The sequence below is a fragment of the Mirounga leonina genome, unplaced genomic scaffold (genome assembly GCF_011800145.1).
Source record: "Mirounga leonina isolate KUSES-001 unplaced genomic scaffold, KU_Mleo_1.0 Mir_168, whole genome shotgun sequence".
Lineage (NCBI taxonomy): Eukaryota > Metazoa > Chordata > Mammalia > Carnivora > Phocidae > Mirounga > Mirounga leonina.
The window spans coordinates 3,248,406-3,260,046 of NW_023270426.1; the positions used below are offsets into that span (position 1 = coordinate 3,248,406).

Consider the following 11,641-nt stretch of genomic DNA (forward strand, 5'->3'; position numbering starts at 1 on the left):
ATGACACTCATTTTGATAAACTACACGTCCTTGCCCTTTCCTTTCAGTTGATAAATCGCTTTTCATAAAGCATGCTTTTTCCCCTTAAAATATGGAAGTCATTTACTTAAACATAAAGGGGACATTCACTTTGAGTGGACAAAGATTTAATTCAGGTTCCACTCCACGTAAATTCATAGACTGAAGGGATCGTCTACTTCTGTGGCAGATTTTATTAACTAAAATACCTCCATGTGGAGTTAGAGGGGAAACTTAGGTTATATTTTATGTCTGTCTGAAGTGGTTAATGATCAGGTTGCTGAGCCACAACAGGCAAATCAAACTTAATACTGCAAGACATGGAAATGTAACATTGAAACATTTGTGGGGCAGAATTTTACATATGAAAACTGATATTTTCCTGGACAAACATGGTAGTATTTTATTAAAGGAATTTGGAGATGACCTAAAACTCCAAAGTACACAGGCACACATATTTGGTGAATAAACTATGAAGTAGATAGCTGTTTCCAAACAGGGATTCGCCCCAAATTTGTAGGATTGCAAAAAAATGTTCCAAATCATTCCCAGTTATTAGCCATGTCATCTCATTTAGTGCATGTGAAATACGTTTTCCCTTCAAGAACTATCCTAAAGCCCTTCATTTTAGAAAGATGGTTTTAAAACTACTTACTTTGCTACAATAAATTTCTTCTGTGTGTGAGGTGTCCATATCAACAGTATAAATATGGTCCCTGTAAACAATGAGAAATTGATACAGTGTCAAACGCAGGAGTCAAGACAGTTAATTTTCTCCTGAATGAGTGTGTATCTCATTCAAGGCAGATAAATCCATATCTACGTTATTAGAAAAGAAACGTCCGCATGCAAGAAAAAGGGAACAGTTCAGCCTGCAAGAGATGCCTCTCGATCACACTCTGCAACTTCTGACAAATCATGGCATCTTGCTGAAAGGGGCACCTTTTATGAGAACTTTGCTGTTGTCCCACTCATACCAGCACTAGAATGCCTGTATGTACATAGCTCAGGAGAGAGGACTTTGAAAGTTAAATTGACCCAAAAACCAGAACACAGGAGGGTTTCCCCATGCCCTTTCAGTATCTTCAAATCCATGTTCCAAACACTTGGTATGCAACAAACCACATTCGTTCATCATGGGGGCTAACAAAAAGCTCATCTCTGGCTGTTTCTCTCTGTACAAAACTTATTTCCAGCCTTCACTTTGATGATGTGGTTGACAAGATGGAAGACGATAACAGTGAAATTATTTCCAGAAAGCACTGTTTTCTTCACACAGTGATGGTCAATTAAGGTCTAAAATGTACTTGAGCTAAAGTTTACATTTCTTGCTTCTGTTCACCTTCCTGTTTTGCTGAGAATTTGGTTGCCTTTACGATCTGCTGCCAATCTCCCCCTGGAAGGGAAGAAACAGAATCAGCAGCTCAGGTGTGGGGCTATATTTAAACATCCCCTTCTGTGTGAGCTGAGCACAAGGGCGTTTTTGTCTGGAATTCAGAAGAAAGAAAAGGGAACTCACTCAACTGGGGAGATGGGGGGCTAGCGAGGGAAAGCAAAACAGCTCATTTTCCCTTGAAATAACATTGACTTTTTCTAAAACGCAGGAAGTCCTGGGGCTGGAAAATTACCCACAGCTTTAAACCAGGACCTCAAGGCTCCCATGTAGACTTTCAGGCCCCCTCATTACTTAAGAGAAAGTGGAGGGAGTGGGGAAGAAAAAAGAAAAGGAATGATCTGCTGTCAGGATTCACTTTAATTCTCCCTCCTCCTACCTTCTTTGGAAATCTGCTACTGTTTTAGGCAAAGTACAACAGAGAAAAACAGAAATAAAAACAGGCTTTCTCATGTGAAAATAAAGGTTGGGGGCAAGGCGGTTGGCTTATAAAATTTCCTTGCAACTCTGAGTGTTTGAGCTTCGGGGGTGGGTGGTGTGTGTGTGTGTGTGTGTCCCTGCTTGAGCCTCCGGGTGTGTGTGTGTGTGTGTGTGTGTGTGTGTGGTGAGGGGGGAGAATGGGGAGCCTGGTTTTGTAAATTGCTGAAGTGGGAAGTTCTTGGAACCTCCGTAGGGAGCCAGAATCACCCTGCCCTTTAATTTCAAGGCAGTTTTATTGCATTCGTTTATTACTTGTTTGCCTTTATTGGTGGCGCTGTGGGTTGGGCTCATTATTGGGACGGCATTGCCTATTACTTTGGTATCAGGTTTGAGATGACTCTAGGTTTTTCCTTGCCCTCCCTCCCCTGAAAACTTTAAGTAGGAGCTGAATATATAAATTGTAAATTAACAGCTGATTAATATGCACTGGCAATTCCTCAGAAAGCTCTGGGATTGCCCTTTCTGGCATGGCCTGTTTATGTTAATTAGCAGTGTAGAGATTAAACAAACAAACAAAAAAAGAATTTTCAAAATGGATAGTAATAAAGCAGAATTGAAAGGGGTTCCTGCCATCAAGGCTCACTCAGTCTCTGGGTTCTGGATGGGACTTGGTTTCTGATGGCTGACACCAATTGTCTGGAAGAACCGGGAAGCCTATTTTAAAAATAGAAATCTGTGAATGAAATCTTTTGGACCATTGCAATCTTTTTCAATATCCAGGAGATCACATTGCCCGGCAAACAGAAACCGTGCTTTATGCTAAACCTAAGGCTGGAGTGGACAGTTATTCCCACCTGCCCATGTGTATATCCCAGGATTCATAAGCTGTACTTAACTGAATTCAGTTATTTGAACACAAACTGACTTAATCCGAGGACTTCTTCTTCCCCTTACCCCCCCACCCCCCACCCCCGCCCCAGCTCCAGTGAGCAAAACTGAATTGTGTTGCCGTGGTTTGAGCTTGGGGGAAGGATTGGGCTTTACATCGTGTCACTTGCTGCTCAGGAACCTGGATCTCTCTGGGCAGTGTTGGGAAATTGAAGGGAGAGGAGAGACCCTAAACATGGTAGCCAGGAAACTCCTTCGGGAATTTTCCCAAGGGTGGGTACTGAAGGCAAGTGGCGGTGTGTAGAGTGGAAACCAACAGGTCAGTGCGGGGGTCTGAGAAATTTGACCTTTAACAAAAGGCAAGTCTGTTGTAGAGTTTTAAAACCATGAATGTGTTTCTCTCCTTTTTTCCCTTATATTTCTCCTTTATTGGGGGTGGGGGTAGGGTTAGGATAACGCTGTCTGGGTTTTAACGAGCTGGGATAATGGTCTCTTTTAAGTTTGCATAACACTTGGCTCCTAACTCAGGGGCCACCCTGGACCTGCAGGCCACACCCACACTAAATCATCAGGTATGAGGTCCGTTATCCTGTTTTTCTCCCTAGAGACTCAATTGCAGAGTGAATCATTCATAGAAGATTCTTGACTCAACCTATTTCTCACAGATCCAGTGTTTAATCATTTGTTTTGACCAGCCTATAGATAATTGACTACAAATGTAATCTTCCAGCCCTGCTACATTTAGGGATCTAAAAATGATATTTAAAAAGGAGCTGATGAGGGGCGCCTGGGTGGCTCAGTCAGTTAAGCATCTGCCCTCGGCTCAGGTCATAATCCCAGGGCCGTGGGATGGAGCCCAGCGTTGGGCTCCCTGCTCAGCGGGGAGTCTGCTTCTCTCTTTGCTCCTACCCCCGCTCGTGCTCTCTCTATCAAAAAATTTTAAATAAGATCTTAAAAAAAAAAAAAAAAAAGGACCTGATATTCTACCAGCGAGGTACCTACTGAGGGCCTCAGTGGAACACTTGCCAAGGAATATCCACACTGGCTTTGTTCATGGGCACAAGCTAGTAGAAAGTTATTGCCAGGACAGATAGGACCACCTCTCCTCCTCAGTAGGCTGCCCAGGACCGGGAGTAAATGCCCAGCTTCTAGAGCAAGGCCACCCCACTTCAAACCCTGCCTTTGTCATTTTGGTCCAGGCATTTCACCTTTCTCACCCTGGGTTTCTTCCTTAAAGACATGAAGGTAATAGCTCCTTCACTGAACTAGGGTTCTTTTCCAGGACTGAATGGATGAACATTTATAAAAAACTTAGCACATACAACTAGTATGTACCATGTACGTATTCGTGAAGTAAAATCGTTGAAAAGGGCTTTGGCATTGCTCCCTGAGACGTGTTGTGGGGTACTCGCAGGATACTGTAATGTGGCCCATGGTTTTTGGTTTATGTTGCATAGCTTGTCGTTTGAGAACACCTAAGTGCTTTAGAAGAATGAAGCACGGTTCTTATTGACCTGTTCCTTATCTATGCTCACAGCCATGCAAGTATCACAGACATAATTTCTGTTTCTTCTTCCCAGTGTGCAGTGATTAGTCAGTCGAGACCCAGGTTAAGATCACCGTGGAACCCCCACCTCTGAGGGTAGACGTGAGCAAAAGGCCCCTCACCTAGCAGCAATGTAGAGGGTTCTATTCATGATCATCATCATCTGGATGTCCAGTCTGTGCCTTTGCGTGGTGTTCCGTCCTGGCTTGTGGCCCACAAACACCGGATATTGTTTTGTATCTGTGAAAAGAAAAGATGGGGCAAGAGAGGGAGAGGAAATCAAGCCAAGAATCAACAAGGCAGGGAGAGGAAGGGGGCTGGTCCCCAAAAGAAAACCGTTCTTAAGTCAGTCCATGCCACCACTCTCCATTTCCAAGGAGTCTGTGATTTTAGGAAGGCCTGTGACAGACGGGTGCTCTGTGAGGACAATCACGTTACAGTCTCATTTCCAGATGATAATCAGCCTGGACCTCTCTTTCTCCGTGTCACAATTTCTGACTTGTCCCTCTTTTTGCAGGGGAGGGGGATTAAACTTGCAAGTGAACCCTTTACATGAAGGTGCTCTTTTCTTCCAGTTTTCTTTTCATCTTCTTTAGAGCTCTAAGCCTGGGGGGCAGCCTGCCAAAGATCTTGTCTCCGGACAAAACTATTTCAAAGCAGCTTTCCCATCAGTCACCACAAAGGCAATGTGGTCTGGAGGCGAGAACCCTCGTCCAGGAGCCAGAAGAAAAATACAGTCTCCACAGGCGTCCAGTTGGAATAATCTCCTATTGAAGGCAGCCCCGCTAGGTTGGTTGGCATTCTAGGAACTGTGGGAAGTTCACTCTTGAGTTAAGCAATTGGCTAATCTCACAGAAGCTGGGGCTTTGACAGGACAGGGTCAAACGGAGTGTAGCCAGTCGGGTGATCTGGAATTTTCCCTGACTTGGAGAGTCAATGAACATATTTCTGCTTTCCTACAGTTCTCTCTAGCTGAGAGCGGGCAATTTGTAATAATATCTGACCTTTAGAAATACCTACATTTCAAAAATCTCTCTGCCTTTAAACCTACACTCTCCAGAGCACTGGCAGTCCTCCAAAGAAACTCAGAAGGAAAGAAGGATGAGTCATATTTAAAAATGTTTTTTTGGGGGGTGGGGTGAGTTGTAAATAATGACTTGAAACCCATTCACAGATTCCTGCTCAGACCCCTACACTTGAATCCCCTGTAGTATCTGAGCATTACTCACAGTGGGTATCAGGGAGCCTTGGTATATTTGACTCACAGTCAAGCTTGGTATGGGATTATCTTGTGCTTTCCCCTGCACGCTCTGAGATTTCATTTGCCCATTCATCAAGGAGCTTGCTAAGACAATTCTTGTCCCTCTACTGTCAAGGATTGGAGTGTCCATTGACATTTCATTTTCAGCAGCACATACTTGGCCTGGGGACTCTTCTTTACAGAGCACCAGAGATAGAATACCCGTCCCAAATGGGGATTAATCAATGCGGATTAAGATTTGTTACCTTGAGTCAGGTGGACCACCACTTTAGTGATTTTGAACTACACAGTTCTTGGGTCCTTGAGCCTGCCCTGACTTTTGTTTGCTCACTGCTGTGCCAGGTCTTCCCAGCTCACCTTCATGTGAAATTATTTCCCTTTTCAGGGACTGTCCAGCAGAAAGCCACACATTGATGGATCTCCTTAGTATCCCCTATAGATGCTAAATACTTTCCTTAGGGTTTATTCAGTTTGTTTTGGGATGGCTACTGGGAAAATAGATATTTGGGTAAAAGGGCTCCCTTTCACCTTTACTGTGATAAAACATTTTGTCTTTCGGAGGGAAGGAAAAGAAGTGGTACATGGGCTGTTTGATCCCGCACACAGGTAGGACTTTCCCTCTTGAGTAGTCAACTGAACTCTTAATCACGTGGCTTTCTACCCTTTTGACAATGAAGCGGAGGTCAAAAGACAGTTATAAATAGTTAAAATAGGTCCTCTGTGAATTCAGAGTCCAACAGACTTTTTACTTCTAAGTCTAAAAGAAAAGTTAATTTTTGTCCCTAAGTACTCCAAAACAGTCATCTTCTTTCCCATTCTCATTGTGTAACAATGCCCATGCGTTAACCACACGTGAGAATGTGCACTCCGGGCGATACCCAGATGGTAGAGATGTTCTCCCATGGCTGGTTTTTGGGCATGATTGAGGATGGCCTTTTAGTGGCCTGAGACTTCATCAGAGGTACTTGAGGAACGTTTCAGATCCTCACATGCATGTTCACACACACGTGTTGCCACAACAATATTTAACGGAGTTACAGAACAGCCATCTCCCCAATTTGACAAGACCCCTCTGTCGTCTACTAACAGGTCTATTTTATTAAATTTTAGAAAATGTTGGGTGTTTAGCTGGTTGATGCAGCCTGAGATGCCCACAGAGGGAGAGAATGACAACGTGATTGTGGATACTTACAGTTGCCATGCGAAATACTGATCGGCTCAGAATCTTCTGGGAAACCAGCCCCAGCAAAGTGTAGCAGTGTGAAATATAGCAGCAAGGCTTCTGACCTCATAGTAGTTCAGCGGGGAGACTTTATTTCTCTACTTCACCCTGCCAAAGAGCAAAGAAGGATTTTTTTTTTTTTTTTTTGCAAGTCAGCTTTATTCACTTCCATAAAATGAAATGGCCTTGAAGATAAATTTAAGAGAAAAGGGGTCTCTGCTTCATATCTTTTCCGTTGTGAATTCACGGATTATTGTGTTTTACATAAGAAACCTGTATCCATTACCCACTGCACCCTGCTTCCCGGTGCATCTGAGCCCTTTTGCAAAGCTGCTCCCGAACACATGACCCAGAGCTTTATTAGTTCCTCTGTCCTAGCCATTTTAAGGCCATCATAAGTGGCTATTTCACAGTTGTGAAACAGCATTCCAAAAAGTGTGGATGGACTGAGAAAGCATTTTTTTTTCTTTTTAATGTAAATACTTTTCTTCTCAGCAGGCTTACGGCAGCATGCCATCCCTCAGACGTGTTTTGTTTGTCTAGCTCTGGATCTTTCAAAAATTTGAAGTGGTTGCCAATATTAGAAAAAAAAAAGGTTTCTAATAAAAATCAGAATATCTGACATATTGACCTAAATGACTGTTCCCTTCAGGCGCCAACCCCCCCAATGTGCCCTCTTTGCTAATTTCTGTTACCTGCCTGACCCCGTAGTTGAAATGTTCACCCTTGGTTTACATAATTCCAAAGAGATGGAATTCTAGAATGACCTTAGACATAAAATCACACAATCTATGTTTAAAAAGAAAGAAATGGGTCCTTTTAGATACTGAAGAATACTATAGGGAGAATCTGAAACCACATCCTGAAATGGTATTTTTTATAAAGACTTTATTTATTTATTAGAGAGCGTGAACGCAGAAATGGGGGGGGAGGGGCAAAGGGAGACACAGGCTCCCCGCTGAGCAGGGAGCCCGATGCGGGACTCAGTCCCAGGACCCTGAGATCATGACCTGAGCCGAAGGCAGACGCTTAACGACTGAGCCACCCAAGCGCCCCTGAAATGGTATTGTTGATTAAAAAAATTCTCTATCTGTATATTTTAGTGTCACATACTACCTTGGTGGAACAGTAATGCCAGATACACTATTCTGCCCAGCTGTATGTTCTTCAAGATGCTCTTTATGTGTAGGAAATGCTCCTAAATCTTAGAAGTAGAAGTAATCCTATGTGAGGCTGCTATTTGAATACAGTGAAGGCAGGCTCATAATACAGTAAATATCACATAATTCTCAGGAATATTTCAAATAAGTGTTGATCTGTAAGGGAAATAATGTAAAATGAGGATATCTTTTCATCTTTCTAGAGTGGTAAAGCCTTTGAAGTAGCCTGCCAAAGATGATCTTTGTTGAACAAAGCTATTTTACAGTAGTCCATCAATCATTTAAGATTTGTGTGTAGAAAAGTCAAACTTAGTAACTTAGGTGTCTTTGAAAGTTAATTTGGCAAACAAACTTATGCTTTTTAGAACACTTAATATTAGATAGTTATGTCTCTCTTCTTCATGCCAAAAAAAGCATTAACAAGTCCCGAGTGTTGCACCACAACTTAAAATTTCACAGACACAGCTGGGTCTTAATCATTCCTTCAGTTGAAAAGTACACATGAATTAATTTGCTTTATCTTGAAAAAGAGGGAGCTTGAGAGAAAAGCCCAAGCAATTCCCTATCTCCATCTCTGGTGTGGAGATTAGAATTAAACTCTAAATGATGACTTGCTCACAAGGGCAATCCATTACCAAGAGACATAAACATGTATTTATAGACAGGTTAAAAGCGATCGTCGACTCAGTCATTCATTTGCCAGTTCTTCCTATTCCGGAGACTCTGAACCCAAAGGGAAGAAGCCCTGAGGTCCCCTTGTTTGTTTCTCATGGCATCTGTTCAGTAGAACACTAAAGAGGAGAAAGTAGTCACAGGAGCAAGTAAGACATAAACCAGATCCCAGTCAGCTGTTACATTTTAGATGAGAAAGCAAGCGGGGCAAGAGGAAGTGGCAACATTTACCAAGGGCTCAGGAACCGTATTATAGCCTAATACAGAAGCAGACTACCTCAGAGAGTTTGCCCCATGTAATGGAAGAATAATGGAGACTCAGAACGCTGATTCTCAGTCCTTTAGAAATCTTGGGAAATATATGTATACTTTTAAAGATTAATTTGTCTCGACACGCCACATGAGTCGCTGGCCTTCCCCAGTTGGCATTCGTCTTCGTACAAACGTCCTACATGCCAACGAGACAGAGCCCTGCTATTTTATTGTATCTCCCAAGTTTCGTGGTTCCCATCTTAAGATTGCATGGGGTGGATGCACCATGCACCACCCCCAAAACTTGGCAGGCAGGGTGATGCTTGCAGAAGAAACCTATTCTGCACTCCAATGGCTTCCTTTAATCCTTACATGTAGCCAGGACCGTGGCTGCAATGGGGTATTTAAATATCTCCAGGTTTACAGCAGGGCTCCGTGCCAGGAAAAATAGCTGTTTTATGTGTCTTTCTATCATCATATCATCAGGTTGTTAACATGTACATCATATGGGAGGAAGCGTTCTGGCAGTACCTTGGGCCGTCCACACGAACACTTTACAGTTGTCTTCAGCCGAGGCTTTGATGTATGATTCCCTTCCTACACAACTTTGGGCTCTAACCCTTGTAAATACATAGACAATGTATTTTCTTGTTGAAATGATTACTTTGTGGAGAGATCCCAAATCAATCACATTGTCATTTCCCAACCTGTAGAATGCGGGCTGGGTCTCCCCGCTAAGACCACAGTGATACAGACATGCCTCGAGCCTCAGAGAACAAAAAACAAACAGGCACTTGCCTCTGAATTTCAAACTCTGGAGCTAGCTGGGCTACTGCAATTAAAGAGGTTGTTTGAGGCTCAACACCCAAAAAACAAATTATCAAGTCAAAAAGTGGGCAGAAGATATGAAAAGACACTTCTCTGAAGAAGACATACAAATGGCTAACAGACACATGAAAAAATGTTCATCACCATTAGCCATCAGGGAAATCCAAATCAAAACCACACTGAGATACCACCTTACACCAGTTAGAATGGCAAAAATGGACAGGGAAAGAAACAACAAATGTTGGAGAGGTTGTGGAGAAAGGGGAACCCTCGTACACTGTTGGTGGGAATGCAAGTTGGAACAGCCACTTTGGAAAACAGTGTGGAGGTTCCTCAAAAATTTAAAAATATGACCCAGCAATTGCACTCCTGGGTATTTACCCCAAAGACACAGATGTAGTGAAAAGAAGGGCCATGCACCCCAATGTTCATAGCAGCAATGTCTGCAATAGCCAAACTGTGGAAAGAGCCGAGATGCCCTTCAACAGAAGAATGGATAAAGAAGATGTGGTCCATATATACAATGGACTATTACTCAGCCATCAGAAAGGATGAATACCCAACTTTTACATCAACATGGATGGGACTGGAGGAGATTATGCTAAGTGAAATAAGTCAAGCAGAGAAAGTCAATTATCATATGGTTTCACTTATTTGTGGAACATAAGGAATAGCATGGAGGACATTAGGAGAAGGAAGGGAAAAATGGGGAGGGGGAATTGGAGGGAGAGATGAACCATGAGAGACTATGGACTCTGAGAAAAAAACAGGGTTTTAGAGGGGAGCGGGGAGGGGGGATTGGTTAGCCTGGTGATGGGTATTAAAGAGGGCACGTACTGCATGGAGCACTGGGTGTTATACGAAAACAATGGATCGTGGATCACCACATCAAAAACCAATGATGTATGGTGACTAACATAACATGATAAAATTAAAAAAAACCCCAAAAAACAAATAAAGAGGTTGTTTGAGGAATTTTTAAGACTTTGAGCAGCGCTACCCACATACAGCGTATTTCTAGGCTTCTGTAGCCATTTGCTGGTTTCCCTCTCCATGACCGTGCTTACATAGGCTAAATTGGACTTAGACTTCAGCAGATACCCAGACAATTAGATAGTGGGGAGACTGTCAACATGAGGTTAATTCTAAACAAAAACATTTACTTCAAAAGTCAGCTCCTTGGGCCTGAATTTCCCATCTTATTGTCTCAACTTTCCACTCTTCTTAGCCTAAAGAGAAATGGCCTTGTAAAATCCACCATTACTCTAAAGTTATAATCCTCCTCTTCCCCAACCCTGCAGTATTTGTGGAAAACCTTAAGAGCTTTCTTAATTTTAATAGGGCATCTGCTGGGCGAATTTATTAGCTCTATTTGGATTCATCTAAAATTAATTACATGACTTTACTCTGAGTCACATGGGCGAGAATTGTGTTGACTTACTACACGCTCTCAGCCCAGATAAAAATTCTCTTCTGTAATTTTCCCCTCACAGTTTTTAAGACCAAATTGAGTTAACAGAGCCGCGGTGTGCAAATGGTGTTGTGGCCACAGGCTGCCGTGAGTTGAATGGTCTGTGCAGGACGCTGACTGGCCAGGAAACCAGCCCTCAGTATTCCAGATTGAGGGCCGAACAAAAGGGGCTGCAAGGGAGTCTGTCTGAAAATCCTGTGACTGCATTCGTGGGGATGATTGCATTTTATTTTATTTATTTATTTATTTTTAAGATTTTATTTATTTATTTGAGAGAGAAAGAGAGAGAGCATGAGAGGGGGGAGGGTCAGAGGGAGAAGCAGGCTCCCCGCCGAGCAGGGAGGCGGATGCGGGACTCGATCCCGGGACTCCAGGATCATGACCTGAGCCGAAGGCAGTCGCTTAACCAACTGAGCCACCCAGGCGCCCCTTCTTTTTTTTTTTTTTAAAGATTTATTTATTTATTTGAGAGAGCGAGAATGAGAGAGAGTACATGAGAGGGGGGAGGGT

At 42.9% G+C, this 11,641-nt stretch overlaps 1 protein-coding gene across 3 annotated transcripts in view; it reads right to left on the minus strand.

Moving 5' to 3' along the window:
• SEMA6A (semaphorin 6A) overlaps window positions 1–11,641 on the minus strand; it is a 126,686-nt gene that overhangs the window by 51,640 nt on the left and 63,405 nt on the right. For all 3 annotated transcript variants that reach the window (XM_035013965.1, XM_035013962.1, XM_035013964.1), the window contains exons 2-4: window positions 6,719–6,856; window positions 4,388–4,505; window positions 674–734 (exon numbers count right to left, since the gene is read on the minus strand). In XM_035013965.1, coding sequence (XP_034869856.1) covers window positions 674–734; window positions 4,388–4,505; window positions 6,719–6,818 — 279 coding nt within the window. In that variant the 5' untranslated portion in view covers window positions 6,819–6,856. The remainder of the gene's footprint in view (window positions 1–673; window positions 735–4,387; window positions 4,506–6,718; window positions 6,857–11,641) is intronic.